General features: G+C 47.3%; 1 protein-coding gene across 1 annotated transcript; it reads left to right on the forward strand.

Moving 5' to 3' along the window:
* The first annotated feature begins 7,164 nt into the window (after positions 1-7,164).
* RHOB (ras homolog family member B) lies at positions 7,165-9,368 on the forward strand. The gene has a single exon (XM_083858237.1). It carries the CDS (start codon positions 7,284-7,286, stop codon positions 7,872-7,874), a length of 591 nt encoding a protein of 196 aa, XP_083714363.1. The 5' UTR covers positions 7,165-7,283; the 3' UTR covers positions 7,875-9,368.
* The last annotated feature ends 6,580 nt before the right edge of the window (positions 9,369-15,948 follow it).

Here is a 15,948-nt window from a genome sequence, read left to right on the forward strand (position 1 = left end):
TCCAAAATCTTTCCATTTTGGTCCCTCTCTGTGCTTCTCTGAGATGTTCTGCTTAGGTTGACAATGTGTCTCAGTCTCTTTCCAGATTGTTGATGACTTGCAAAGTTGACAGCATGGTTGCTGGCATTTCCTCTTCTTTATGGCCTCTGCCTGCAAGTGCTACAGAAAGACAGAAAAATTTAACATACATTCAGAGTACAAGAACAAAGTGGTGTAGAAATTTAAATCTAGTCTTCTTCTCTACTCCTAAGGTAGGAATTCAGTCATGAACTGGACTGTCCTACCTCAGATCCAGGCTGGTTTACCCCAGTTTATTCACCTGTGCCTGAAGATGAGGTGGAGATAGCACTGCCTCCATTGTACTCTATGCTATACATTGCATTCCTGATGCATATATGGAACCAAGCCTGGGCCAGACCTACAAATGAATCCTAGAGAAAGTCAGACCTGCTCTGCCAGTCAGAAACCCGCTGCTATTAGCACAGCAGACTATTGGATGCTTGTGTGGTGACACCCTTCCCTAAGGACACCCTTCAAGGAAGTGTATGGAAGGCAACTTCATCAGCACAGCTGTTTGCCACTGAGCCTTAGTACCAGGAACCTGGGATTAGATTCACTAAAACACGTGTTCTTGTGCTTGTCCCAGTAGTGCTGGTTTATGTTTCTGTCCTAGTCTCTGTGTAATTCCCTTGACCAAAAAACCTTCACGGAGAACGGTAGCTTGGTCATTTCCATTTCTCAAGACTAGTTCCACATCTCAAACCTAGAATTGTTCTCTTCAGCCTATGTTGGAGGTGGAGAAAGAAACAAATCCAGCTTTCAAGTGTGATGCTTTGCAGATAAGAGATGTTATCCTCCTATAATATATAAGCAGCTTTTATAGCACAAACACAACAGCAACAAAGATATCTGCTTACCTTTCCACATGATGAAATCCAACCACAAAATAATGCTCACTTCTCACAAAATTTGGCAGAGCCTGTAGTGTTTTTTTCTCCTCCTTTCCTTATGTAATGCACTTGGCTAATGATCTCCAGGCCTCTATCATCACCTTCTTTTGTCTTGGCAGAACAGCCCAGGTAAGCATATGCTCCAATGCTGGCAGCCTAAGCTTTTCCTTCTGTAGTGTTAATTGTCTCATTGCCTGGAGTAGTTTCTTCTTAATACCTTAGCTCTATCTTGGCAGCCACTGGAGTAATAGGTACTGTGAGGCAGAACACTTGGATTTCTGGAACCCAAAAATCAAGGATGTTTTGCAGTAAGCCAGTCCTGTCCATGAAGAAGCACATTAAAATAACATGTGTAGATGTCTACATCCTTGTGGAACACTGAGCTCAGATCTCAGTCCTTCCCAGACACATCCAAGAGAATGAGTTTCATTTCTTCCCCATCTATCTCTGTGTCAGTAGTGTCAGCATTGGCTTACAGGACTTGGGAAAGTGTTCATGACACAGAGCAAAGATGAAGCATATTTTACCACGGGGGTGATCTCCAGCTAACTTTCTCCTAAAAGCAGCCATTCCATGAAAATAAAGATGAAGTACAAAACGACACAGTCCCAGGATGTGTTTTGTTTTTCTTTTTAAGCTTTTGTGAAAGTAGAATGAGGAGAGGAGAGAAATTCCATTAGTTTGGAATTTCCTTTATCTCCTTTTTTCTCTCCATACTCCTGTCATGCCTTTCTTCCCTATTTTTTCCCTCTTTTAATTTCTCTGATATCAGAATCTTCTAAAATTATGACTACCTTGTTCTTGCCTAATATAAATCAAAAAATTAAGGTATAAGCCAAATCTGGATATAACCAAGGCTTCTGTAGTATCCTGTATTTCTGTTTTATCATCTCAGATATTGTTTATGGTCAGTGTTCAGTCTATACCAGATTTAGTTTTTTTTTTTTTTTAATTGAATGACTTAATTTTGTGAGTGAGATGGAATGTAAAACACTGTAGCAAGCAACTTTCCAATTCGGTTTTATTGACATTTTTCCTGCCACGATCTGTTAGTGGAATTATACAATGGCTATAGCTCTTCTGTGTGCACCCATGCTGCTTTTCCCCACAGATCAGTTATCACTTTGGAATTAAGAAAGTGTTCTCAGTCTTCATAGAGTCATGGTGAATCTATATGAAGTAGAAGTTTGTTAGACTTACAGGATAGTAATTTCCACCATCAATGCCCTTCTCTTAGATCAGTTTCTTCGAATACTGTTGTTGCCTCAGCTTCCTCAGGTCACAGGTTACCCTGCAGAGAGAACTGACCACTCTTCAAAGACCACCATGAATACCACAGTAATTATATGAATAGGTTTATGTATCTTAATATAGCAAATCAATCTACATGGAGAACCATATGACATCATTGTTTTTTAAAGAAATCTACTGGCAATAAAGTGGAAATTACACAAATCATTTACAAATCACAACATGTTTACTTCAGAAGTTTCCTTGTTCCTATTGCAAAAGATTCATCCTGTGTGAGCACTTCAGAACTGAGTGTGCCAAACACCGTGGTGGAATGTGGGCTGACAGTGCTGCAGTGTGAAACAGGAGTAGACCTGCCAGAGAGACCCTCCAAACATCACTTTTCAGATCTGCTGAGGCATCACAAATAAATGAATTGCAGAATCAAAGAATGGATGAGGTGAGGAGGGGTTATCTACTCCACCCTGCTCTGCTTAGAGCAGGATCAACTACAGCAGGTTGATCAGGACTCTGTCCAGTTGGGTTTTGAATATGCCCAAGGATGGAGACACCACATCCTCTGTGGGCAGCCCTTTCCAGTGTCTGCCCATCCTCAAAGTAGTGGATTGAAGTACATCCACTGGTGAGTCTAAAGATAAAGAACTGCTAAGGATATTATCTTGAACTCCAGATAGAGAGACTGAATTCCCTGCTATCTTGTTGGCATCGGACAAGCAATTTTTACTCTATCTCAGTTTTCCTGGTAGACAAAAAGTGTAAGGTGTCTGCAGTCAGTAAAAACTGAGAACAAAGGGAACCAGAGGGTGATAAATTTGTCTCTCTGTAGAGAGAACTGTTTCCAAAGGCATTATTGGTGATGTAGATATGTAACATTATTAGTATCTGTAAGTTATGTGATCAGCTCATTTATTTCATACAGCTACAGAAGGGTTTTTCAACTGAGATGAGGGGTTGTAGGTCTAAAAATTCTAGCCTAAGGATGTAGAACTTGTTTTTATTTAATTTGAACTACTCAGTTGGAGACAAAAGGCCACATTAATTTACTGTAGTGGTATAATTTTACTCTGCCAATCCATATTTCCTGAGTCCTATTAAAGTATGAATTTTATAGTCTTGCTATAAGAACTGGAAAAAATTAAAACCAACAGCTTCTGACTGACCTCTCTTATTCCCAGGAAGAGCAATGCCAGTGGATCCCATACAGCTCTTTAGTCATGAAAGCATTTCTTTTTTGGGATGGTGTGCTTTCATGCACACTGTACTTAGCATAAACCTCTGTATGAAAAATACACAGGTGATTTCACCTTCTCCTGCTGTGCCTTGGCATTCCAGTTTCTAGGAAGATCAGTCTGGCTTGTCTGCTGAGGGCACTGATCCCAAGGGGCTCTGAGAGTTAAACTCTGCTTTTCTCCAGGTACGCCGGAAAGCAATGGACCTGCACTGACACACAGCAAGTGCTCTTGTTCCTAAATGTGCCAGAAATTCTTATTTTAGACAGACACTCATCATTTTTGCCCATTCTCTCACATCTACTCAGAGCTTTTCCACACTAGGCTGTGAACTGCTTGTGTTTCACTGCCTCTTGCCTTCCTCACTTTGCTGAGAAGCTTTGCCTGCATGAACACTGCAGGATGCCCAATGCCAGTGTTACAAGCCAGCGTGCAGGACTCTGTGTGCCACTAGAGGACACATGGCTCCCTCAGCATGTTATGCCACAGCAGGCAGTGTACCTACTTGCCCACTTATTGACAAAAACGAGACAGATTGCCTTCCCCACTGATTTCATATGCTTTTGGTACAGATTTACACTTGAACATGAATTATCTGAGTTACAGACAAGCCCTTTAGAAAATCTGCTTAGCAAGAAGAGCAGGGGGAAAATATAATCTGGAAACAAACTCCAGTAATTGACAGGAATTGTCTTCTCAACAAAATATGCCACTTGGATTAAATAAAAAAACCCCAAAATCTGAGTTTTAATCTCAAAACCATCAGCACAAGCAATAAAAGCAAACAAGTGGTGTCTTCTTTCTCCTACTTCATGCTTTCTTCATCAATCATACAGACATATGTGGTGCAGCAGAACTAATGCTGTGCTTAGAGAGTGCATGTTTTGGGATAACTAGAAGTGAAGATTCAGCTTGCCTAAAGACTATAGTTCAGCATATCATGCAGATTCATGCAGAAAACATAAAAGCTACTACAACATAAGTTAAAATTTGTCCATGAAATGCGCGAGTTGGACACATTAGCTAAGTACAGATGTGTAATAACCACAGTGACTTAGACGTTCCCTATAGAGGCTGTGGCTGGAGTGTACCCCAGAACAGAAAAATGAGTGTGATCTCAGCCTGAGTTGGTCACAGGGCTGAGTCTCATGATACGAAGCTTCTGGAAAAAAATACTTATAAAGCATTTGAAACCCTTGGTCAAGGAGTTACATAGCCTTTGCTGAAGTCTGTCCTGCAAGGTGAGAGATGAAACATTAGGGGCTTTGCCTTCAGTGCAACAGTGTGGAAGACTAGAGATGTGAGACTTCACTTGAAAATGAAGCAGTTACAGCTCAGACCATAACTGGGTGCTGCAAATATATATCTACTGCTCAGTTACAAGAAAAATTCGTGCTATGGATTTAACTTAGGTTAGCAGGACATTTGTGGAGTAATTCCTTTCCACAATGTGGAAGTTGGAACCAGCAGACAGTTTGGATGATGCCACCCTGCTTTGAAGCCTTTAAAGAGTTAAGCAGTATGTATGTGGGACATTCGAGGCACACCGGTAATTGCCAGCAGCACTCTGGGCAACAGCAGAGCCGTGTGCTTCGAAATGAATAAGCTGTTTATTTACCTGCCTTCCGTGGCACAGCACAGATGAGTCAATCACTGTACCTGCTCATTCGCATTATTCCTTTTTCTATTTAACGAAACGTTTTGCTCCTGAAAAGACAAAACCAAACACCCAGGCACGATTCAAAAGTCCGATACAAGCGGAACCAGCAGTATATTTAAATAGCACCTCTCACGCCGGATGAAGCACTCGCAGCTCCTCCCGCAGAGGTGGGTTTTTCCAGCTGCGGGTTTTTCCAGCTGCAGGGAGCGGCGCAGGGCGGTGCAGGGCGCAGCGCCGCCGCCAGAGGGCGCCGGGGCCCCGCCGTCAGCACAGCGCGGCCGAGCCCGCGGGGGAGCGGCGGGTCCGGGGTTTTGCACCGCGCGGGGAAATCCGCCCAAATCCGCCCCGTCCGCCCCTCCGAGCGGCCTCAGCGGGCTCGGGACCGCGCGGAAAACAGCTACAAGCGGCCAGCGAACCATCGCCAGGAGGACATGGCAGCACACAGTTTTTTGAGGAATTTAGGCCTGTGAGCAGTGACAGTAAATTTAAAGGGACGATGCAAGGCAGAGATTTGGCCCTCTCGAAGGCCACAGGTACTGAAGAACATCCATGTCTGTGTCTACAGTTTATTGCTGGATTCTTTAAAAAAATCAGTTTGAATTAATTATGTTCGCATGAAATATGCTGCACAAACCCCTGTAAGATCGAGGCATAAATTCATCCATCAGCATCTGGGGACATGCTCTTTTTACTGGGAGAAAGGGATATTACAAAAATCTTGCAGAAAATAAATTCTGTGTCAATGTCTAGGATTAAGCGAACCTTTTGCCCTATTGACACACCCCCCTCTGTAATAACAGTGCTGCAAATAACTTGTCAGGCAATTTGATGTACGCACTGATGCATTCACTCTCCAAGTGGCTATTTTAAAATACAGTTTTTAATAACAACAGTGTTGTACAAACCGCTCATATTTGTTCTATTCACTAATGCCAGTGCTAGCTAAGAAAGCGGGACACTTCGGATCCAACCCGAGTAGAGGCAGCAGCCACAGGACACGGCCTGTGTGGCAAAGCTGGCAGGGAAGGAGCTCGGGACACCGCCCGGCTGGGCAGCGACAGCGGCAACAGGGGCCGAGAGCATCTCTGCCGGCGGTGTCCGTGTGTCCCCAGGGAACTGTGGACGGCCCGGCCCGGCCCAGCCCAGCCCAGCCCGGCCCGGCCCAGTCCTGCCAGCTGCCCCTATGGAGGGATTCACAGCCTGCCCTGCCATCAGCCCCGCACTACAGCGCTTTGCGCCCCTTTATTCACCACCTTCATTTTTTCACTGCTGTGACTCCCGATCTCCCAGTAAATGGAGACCCAAGGCCGGTTCAGTTCACGCTGCTCCTCCCGGTTTACAGTTCCTCCGCTCCCTTTTGGCCAAGAGCAGGCGAGAGTCGAACATGATGATATTTTTAAGGAAGGGAGTCGAGCGCTTTTCCAGTAGCACCCAGCGGACGGTTTTGTTTTATTTTATTCAACCGCCTGCAATACTCTCTCTGTTCACTTTGCCCGGGCTTTAAAAGCAGCACCTGGGACGCAGCGGCGCTCCCCGTTCTTCTCGGCTGCCCGCCCAGACTCTTCGCACCGGCCATCCCGAGGGGCGAGACTGCGGCGGGGGCCGGCCCTGTCTTGTCCTGGCGCCGAGCCGGGATCCCCCGGGGCCGGCGGGCTCAGACCGGGGACAGGAGCCCCGGCCGCCCTCAGCGCGGCTCCGCCCGCCGCCACCCCGGGCCCGCCTGCCCCGGCCGCTCCCCGCCCGCCTCGGCCCCGCCTCCCGCCCGCGCCCTCCCGCCAATCGCGGCGCTCTCCGCCGGGGATGACCTCACTCCTTGTTTTCCTATTGGCCAGCTATATTAAGAAAGTCGCGAGCTCCTTTAAATAGCGGCGCCGGGCCGCAGCTTGCGGCAGTGGCTGTGCGGAGCCGGTTGTGTGCTGCTGTCTGCGCTGAGGGTGAGAGCCGGCGGCGACGCTTCCACCGCAGAGCTCCCGGGCCGGCGACGTTGCTCCGCGGCCGTAGCGCTCCCCCGAGGCAGGGTGCGGAGGCGCGGTGCCGGTGCGCGAAGAGAGCAGGGCGCGCCCGCCTGCCTGCGCGGGCCGGCTCGCCACGGTGCCCTGTGAGAAGCGAGAGGGAGCGGGAGGCGGCGGCCGCGGGGAGGAGGGCGCTGCCATCGTCCTGCTGCACGGCAAGGCCAGCTTGGCGAGCCTGGCCATGGCCGCCATCCGCAAGAAGCTGGTGGTGGTGGGGGACGGTGCCTGTGGCAAGACTTGCCTCCTCATCGTCTTCAGCAAGGACGAGTTCCCCGAGGTCTACGTGCCCACCGTCTTCGAGAACTACGTGGCCGACATCGAGGTGGACGGCAAGCAGGTGGAGCTGGCCCTGTGGGACACGGCTGGCCAGGAGGACTATGACCGCCTGCGTCCCCTTTCCTACCCGGACACCGATGTCATCCTCATGTGCTTCTCCGTGGACAGCCCGGACTCGCTGGAGAACATCCCGGAGAAGTGGGTGCCCGAAGTCAAGCACTTCTGCCCCAACGTGCCCATCATCCTGGTGGCCAACAAGAAGGACCTGCGGAACGACGAGCACGTGCGGAACGAGCTGGCCCGCATGAAGCAGGAGCCGGTGCGCACCGAGGACGGCCGGGCCATGGCCATCCGCATCCAGGCCTACGACTACCTGGAGTGCTCGGCCAAGACCAAGGAGGGTGTCCGGGAGGTCTTCGAGACTGCCACCCGGGCGGCCCTGCAGAAGCGCTACGGCACCCAGAACGGCTGCATCAACTGCTGCAAAGTCCTATAGGGCGTGTCTGGAGCGCGGCGCTGGGCACAGCGCCTGGGTCACCTGTTGGCAGGTGCGGAGGAGCCGGGTTACACACGCACACGGCACCCGCCCGTCCCCTCCGCTAGGGACTGGCCGTGGATGGGGTGGGGGCTGAGGGAGGGAGCGCGCTCCTCGAGCCTCGGCCGAAAAGGGTTGTGCTTGCTCAGCCGTGGGGACAGAGGGAGGGGGGGATTGCATGCCCTGAGTCTTGGGAATAGAGTGGGGGAGAAGCCTTCTCCTACCACCGGCCCCCGCGAGTTAGTCGCGGACTCGACAACAAAAAGCTGCTGAGACTGGACTGAGCAAACGTTGCACCCGGTTCTGCCCCTTTGCCGACACCTGCTGCTCCCTGCTCCCGGGCAGCCTCCTCTCTTTTGCAAGAGGAGGGCGGTGGAGCTGAGATGCTCGAAGGGACTTCTGCCTCCTGCCTGCATGTGCCTCCACCCAGGCGAGCTGGGGAAAGGGGCTGCCTCTCCCAGGCTGCCTGCAGCATCCTCGCTTCTCCCTCACGTGTTTCAGCCTGAGCCTGACCTGCTGTGGAAATTAGTGCCCTGAAGACGGAGACTGGGAGGAGAGGGGAGGGTCATCCCAAGCGAAGCCTGTATATATGTTACCTTTTCTGTCTTGTGCAAACTGGGGTAGTGCAGGGGGTGCTTATTTAAAGTGAGGTGGGGAGGGGGTGCCCAGGTGGGGCTTGTGTTGTGCAAAGGAACTTGTCCTGAGTGACTGATGCCTGCTGATAACAGGAGCCTTGAACTGACTCCGGGCTGCAGAAGCCACCAGGCCAGAAAGTAAAGCTGAATTGTCCTGCTTGCTGGATATCCACCTCCTGACAGATGAGGCAGGATGAGCAAGGGGATGATATTGCCATATTATGATCTTGGTGCCTGCTCCTTACTTTTAATGTTGTCTCCTGCAAGTGTGTCCATTTGGGTTTATTTAAAAGTTTATTTTCAAAAGAAGTTACTTTGCACAACTTGGTGGATTTTTTTTTTTTAATGTTTAAATTAAACACTCAATGCACTCATCATCTGCATACAACACTGTAGCATTGGAAACATTCTTACTCAGTAACCTCATCTGGGTCTTGTTTAAAACTGATTTCAACACAAGACAAAATAAAACCACTGTATATTTTTGCCTTTGGAGAAAAAAAAAAGAATGAAAGCACTGTTACTTATGCAGTGAGTACATCAGACTTTAGTATTAAAGGGCAGTTTAAAGAATCAAGGTTTATTTAAAACTTATTTTCACAAGGTGGCCAGCCTGGGTGAAAATAATTTTCTGTTTCTCTGGTTCAGAGAACAAATGTATCCATTTATGTTTGTTTACTTTCTTCCCTCTTCCCTCAACAGTGGTACTGAGACTGTTTTTAATAAACTGACATGGCAAAAACTGAGATGTATATGATGTTTACATAAAACTATAGTGTATGCAGTTTTTTATGTAAAGTATTAAAAGATTCTATGCTGACACTTGTGAGAGCGGTGTTGTGATTCATGGGGACTGTCCTCAGGTTGCAGCAGTACACCTGGCTGGTGTTAAACTAGACCAGAGTTTGCCCCTTGCCTGCACATGCCTTTTTTTTTTTTTTTTTTTTTTTCCCACTGTATGAAATACCTGTCTGGCAACTTTTAGAGGATGGTGGTTTTATTTCCCTTTGGGGGAGCTGCTTCCTTAGTTTTGCTGTGTGTGGCATGTGGAAAGTGTACTCAAAAGTCAAGGTGGTGACTAATCCATCCTTGTTGCTGTTGAGCACGGGAAGCCTCTGTGGCTTGTTCTTGGGCTCCCAGTGTAGCAGTAAAACAGGCACAAAACTGAACAGTAGCACAGCCTCTATGGGTTATTTTTCACGAAAGTATTTAGACAAAGGCAGTTTTTATTAGTGATCTCCCTTTTGCTTGTAGGTAAGATGTCTGGGCCTCTCTGTGTGAGGCATCCCCAGCAGGGCATTGTGACTGTCCCTTCCCTCTTCATGCCTGGGCAGGTGCACAGCGCCCTGTGCTGCAGCCTGTGGTGGCAGCTCCTGGCAGGGAGAGGTGGCCTCGTGCAAAATTTGAGTGTTGCTGGATAATAAGGTCTATGCCCAAAGTGCTGATGTCTCCTATTTTATTTTTTTTTCCTGGAAAAACTTCCTAGGACACCAAGAGAAATCACAGGACATGTGAGAAGAGAGTCAAGCTTTTTCTGGTCTTGACCTATGAATATCTGCTAGGGTACAGATAGTTCAGAAATGTTAACAAATGTTAACAAATACCAAGGCAAACAAAACACGTGTTGTGGCTTTTGCTCATTTGCTCAGAGAGGGCTGAAAGTGATGGGGCTTTTCAGGCAGACTGACAAAGAAATAACAGGTTCTTTGTTCAACACCTGGAAAGTCAATCAGCCATAATGTGAAAATACTAGAGTACATGCACAGTCCATGCTGTGAGTTTATTACCCTGTTTCCTATGATCCTTAAAAAAAGACAGAGGCATTTTCATGTAGCCAATTTAATCAGGATTTCTTGAAAGGTACCTAAACCCTAGGTTTTAGGTATCCTTCTCAATTCCCCTGATACTCAAATTTCAATTTCAATTCTTTGGATAGTCAATGTGTGAGTTTCTTATCTTCAATTTGAGAACACTAAAATCAAACATCCTTTGAAAGAGATCTCAGTTTTGGATGCTTAAAGGGCCATGGCCAAAGGGGCTCTCATTCTTGCAGGGGCACTCAAACCCCCAGCTTTGTGCAGAGTAACACTCTTACACCTGATGCCAGCCAATGATGTTAAACCTGCACTGGAAACCTTCTAATTAAAATTATTCCAATAGCTGAAAACCTTATCAATTCGGTTAGACTGCAGCAATAACTAATCTTCTCCAAACCCCAAAGGAGAAAGCATTAATATTTGTATTTTAAACACTGGGAAATGGGTTAGCATTGCATCCCTGTATAATTAACTATACCAATATTTTCCACTGAGGTGCTTACAAGGTAATTACATTCGTTATTTCCAATTGGATCCTTGCCCAAGTCAGGGATACAGCCTCTGGCTCAAGGGGGAAAAGCTGAAAGAAAGCACATTTCGGTTTTAACCGAGCATGACCTTTCTCTGCTACTTGTGAAGCTGAATAAGCCGTAAGGGTGAGATCACTGTGGGAGTCCACCCGTTGGGGTCACAGGGTGGGATCAGAGCTCTGACATAACTCCTTTACTTTGTGTCACATTGCTGGGCTTGCTTTGGTGGAGGAGAAACATAAGGTGTGGCACATCCCACCCTTCCTGACTCACACTCGGACAGGGCCAGGGCCAGGCTGACACCCCACAGTGTGAGAAGGGTGTCACACTGACCAAGCCCATCTGACACCCGGACAGGGCCAGGCTGACGCCCCACAGTGTGAGAAGGGTGGCACTGACCAACCCCACCCCACAGCTGCATCTGCCCAAGTGTACCCAGAGGGTCTTGCACCTCTGGGGCCAGGCAGGCACCTGAGCTCAGGGCAGGTGCCTGACAACCTACACCCTGTAAGCAACGGAGGATTGGTTTCATCTGGACCTCCCCTTGCTTATCTTCATCTGGTCTCTTAATTCATGTCCATCTGATCCTAGCCTGTCTGCTGTAACCTTTTGGCAGGAGAAGCAGTGACACTGAGCAAGTCAGAGCATCAAAGGAAGGTCAACCACGGACTCACCTCACAGTCCCTGTGCACACTGCTGGGCACAGAGGCTTTTGCCAGCTGTGTCCACACACTACACAAATATCCTCAGCTTGGGAAAGTTGTACCTTCCCTTATTCTGTTCGAGATGAGTTCAGCTTCTGCTAAAGGTGTTTCTTTTTGTGTGAGCCAGAGCCCTGTGATGGTGCTGTCACATCCTTAGCAGCAAACTCTGGAAACGTAGAGGAACCTTGCTGAAGGGCCCACTCATCATCTCCATCATTCTCTATTCAAGTGAGGAGACCACTTATGCCCTCCCACAAGGTTCCCAGGCTGAGCCCTCTGGCAGTGTGTGGGTGTCTTGTCAGGGCAGACTGAAAAGGAAGCCACCCAGGGAAGGTCAGAACCACCTTTTGCTCTTCTTTTCTCTTTTTACCCACAGCAGCTCTAAGTAGCCCCTGCATAATCAAACAGAGGATCTCTGTTTGGAAAGCACACTCCATAGGGTATGTCAAACACAGAATAAGTCATCTTTGGTGGGAGAAAAAAAGTAATTAAATCTCCTTGGTACTTTTGGCAGAATGTTTGTTGAAGCACTTGTTATGCATTGGGAATTAGGCTCTTTATGCTTGCTAGTTTTTTTAACCCTTATGTAACTCAACACACTCCAGTCCAGGGGGTGTGTTGCACAAATGCAATTGCAGACTTTAAAGTAATGTCCTCTTAATGGCTTTTTGGGTTTGCAACAATAAATTAGTTTAGCTCCATTTGCCTTACACTATATTGGACAGGTTACAAATCCTTTTAGCAACTCAGTATGATGCCTTAAGTTCTAGCTTTCATATTTTCCAGATTCTGTACTGCATTGGTATATAACTCTTAACTTCATATAAAGTGTTAGCAAGTTCTTCTCATAGGGTAGTTAAGACAAAACAATCCTTTTCCAGCCTGAGAACCAAGGGCACCGTTGCAGCTTCAGGCCCAGAAAGTATAAACAAGAGCAAATTGAGGAGTGCAGTCTGGGATGATGGCACTTCACAACCTGAAGCCGTAATTGGACAATTAACCCCAATATGTAAATGTACCAAAACTTATAAAAGTGTGAAAACATGTGATCCATCATCCATCTTGGGTGTAGCCATGGCCGGGCTCTTGTACTGCCCAAGGTGTATCCTTTGAAAATCTTTTTAATAAATACCTACTTTATTTCTTTAACACTGTCCAGCCTCTGTTCTAGGTAGCCTCTCAAGGCATCAGGTAAAGAATTTACACAAACTCCTACTGTAAGAGAAATAAAAAAATTACTCTGAAGGACTCCACAAGTGTTTTACTCAAATCAGTGTCACTGACAGTAATTCACTCACAGATTTTATTCCTTGGCTGCAGAACTAGATGATATGTAAGGCCCTTTCTAACACAAGCTACCCTATATTTCCATGATTTCGTGTTTTTAAGTGCTTGATTTGAGTAGCCTGATGTAATGGATGGACATTTTCTTCAATGCTAGTAAAGAAAAGGAATGAGTTGCACTTCCCTCTTTCTCCCTATTCCCTTGAATTTGTCTAGTTTTTTGTTGAGAGCAATTTTTCTTCAGGCTTGCTCCCAGTGGCAGTGGTAAGCCACAGTCTGTGAAAAGTAGGAGACAAGTAAATTCAGTTTTATAGCCATGCACCTCTTGCACAGGACAGACCTGTCTCCAGTTCCATCATAGGGGCCATGAAGTGAGAGGCTTTGAAAATCACCTGTGAGAGGTGTGTGTGTCAGCAGTGTATTATCCCTCCATAACTCAGAAGTTTATACCATTTTGTGTAATAACAGCTATGGGCATATCTGCATTCTTACATGATCATCGAACTGGAGCTAAAAGGTGGGGTTGTTAGAGGGGGGGTTAAAGCCGGAGGCACTGCTGTGATACCTCACACTGAACTGTAGCTGCAGAGTAAGAACATTAGACCGGTACCTACAGCACGAACTAACTCTGTGTGTGCATTTCCCTCCTCACTTGCCAGTCTGTGTGGGTTTTGTCTGTGTGGCTAAATCTTGCTTTCCAGTAAAGGGGACCAGTGGGTGGGATTTCATGCTAAATGCTTAGTTCCGTTGCTTTTAGGTCATTCATCCTCTTCTGCATTCAAAGCTTGCTGTGGCAGGGCTTGAGATAGGAATTTGGAAACAAAGTGGGTTTCCTGGTGGGAAATCACCCTCATTTGCCTGCGAATGCCCCCTTCCCTCCCGGCTGCAGGGAGGGGAGGCTGGTGACAGTGGGGAGCCCCCGGGGCTTGGGGAGTCCTCAGGGCATAGGGAGTTGGGAGGAAGAATCTGCCAGGTGTCTGCCCTGGAAGAGCCTTTTCTCTGCTCCTAAGTTTTTGTGCAGTGGGGTTTTTATAGAGCGAAGTTTGACCCTACAGCCCTTGCTCTGTGGGGCTCTTCCCTCTGGGTGCAGCAGCACAAGTCGGGGCTGCAGGATCCGGTCCCACTTTGCTGGATTCTCTGGGCTCTGATGGCAGCAGCCTGACCCTTCCTGCTGACAGGCAACTTTCCCATCCTGTGAAAAGAGGGTGAGTTTTAGACCAGGAGTTTCTCATAAGGTGTGTGCAAAGCTAGATGTAGTCACTCTACCTGTGTAAAAGTATAAAAAGATGAAAATCCAGGCTTTTGCACCCAAAGTTCTTACAAGAGTATTTGGGCACTTTGTATTTTTGACAAATGATCAGCTTGGAAAATTTTGAGGAAAATCACTGCCTAGTGTGCAAATGTAAGCACATCAGAAAGACAAAGATAGATATTTATATCTTTTTGGAGGGTTTAAACCAACCAACTGTGAGTGTCTGAAAGAATCTCCAAGTTTCTAAATACTGCTTTCTAAAAGTACTCACAATTAATTTCCATTTTCTCTGACAGTCGCCTTGAAGGGATAGTAAAATGTTGGTATCTGGAGGCAGGAGGAGAGTGGATGGGAGAGAGCTCATGTCCAGACAGCGAGTACCAACACGCCTTCCCACGGTGAGGGGATGGGCAGGAAGATGTGTCGCTCCCATGTTTGCTCTTTGTGGAAATGTTCCCAAACATATTCAGCTAGGAGCTCATTCCTTCTTGATGGTGACAGAACACTTTGCATTGGCAGTGATTGCTGCATTTCACTCAAAACACTCCCAATGATTAACTGAAATGAGAGGCCCGAAGAAGGCACACAGACACACAGATATACCAGTAAAGTGGTGACAAGGAAAGCAAATTGTAGTAATTACCTTGCAGCCAGGAATTTAGCAAAGGTGTGCCTAATGCCTGAGCTTTTGGCTAACAGCCTGCCTGGCTCCCACACACCGCTGGCCTCTCCTCTTGGGTGGGCTCAGATTTAACACCATCGTGTGAAATTTGTGAAATTCAGAGCAAGTGTTATCAGCCTGTATTCATCCGGGAGGATTTCAGACTGGAAGAAGGGCTTTGATGCCTGAGGGATTCTCTGTCTTTCCCAGCAGTACCTCTGGGTTTAATAAAAAGCTATTCTTCTGCACATTTTTCATCTAAAAATGCTCTTAATTCTTCATCCTTCCAGAGAAGCAGCTAAGTAAGGGTGTCAGGATGTTTCACTTGCACTCTTAGACTGTCACAGTTGTAATATGTACTCAAGACATTGGTTCCAGCCACTTTTTACTCTTCTTAACCTAAGCATGTATTTGAAATATAAACTTCTGTGATTTTACATCTCACAAACTAGGCAAAGCCAGACTTATTTCTTCCATCTGATCACAAGAAACTGATGACCACGGCCATTTAAAGGAGTCTATGCTGGGCCCCTGAGCTGGGTGCAGGTACCTGGCAGGTTTAGGGACACCCATTTCTCTGCTCACCCTGCAGAAATGCCCACGGAAGGAAGGCTTCTTCCCTAGCTGACTGCTGCCAACACCATGCTGAAGGTCTGCAAATGCTGTGGAGGGCCCAGGGAAGCTGCCCTCAGGTAGCTGAGGGTTGGTGTGTTTGGTGCCAGCCCCCTCCTGCCAGGGGACACACTGCCACTGAGGGCTGGGGGGCTGGTGCACAGTCACCTTGCAGCGAGACAGTCTCCCTCATACCATATAGCAGACAAATTGTAAACAATGTATTGATTCACTCTGCTGGTGATGTTAGTCTCCTGAACCCTTTGTTAAATTTTGGGATTATACTAGTTTGTCTCAGAAGGTCGGTTTATCCGCAGAGTTGTTCCATGTCAGCACAATTTTTGTTGCGCTGTTAACACTCCTCATGTGATTAGGGGCAAGATTTCCCTTTTGCAGGTAATTTTTTCCAAACAGGACTGTGCTGTGGCAAACTCTGCCAGCAGGATGAGACCATGAGACTGGAAACACCAGCACACCCCACAGGCAGCAGCCAGTGTCCGGGAGTGAGGATTGAACTGGAGACACAGCTCAAGCTGCCAT

This window comes from Zosterops lateralis (genome assembly GCF_965231275.1).
Source record: "Zosterops lateralis genome assembly, chromosome: 3".
NCBI classification, from domain to species: Eukaryota; Metazoa; Chordata; class Aves; order Passeriformes; family Zosteropidae; genus Zosterops; species Zosterops lateralis.

Excerpts from the sequence above, each read along its gene's own strand:
- RHOB (XM_083858237.1), top strand. The coding sequence starts at position 7,284 with ATGGCCGCCATCCGCAAGAAGCTGGTGGTGGTGGGGGACGGTGCCTGT.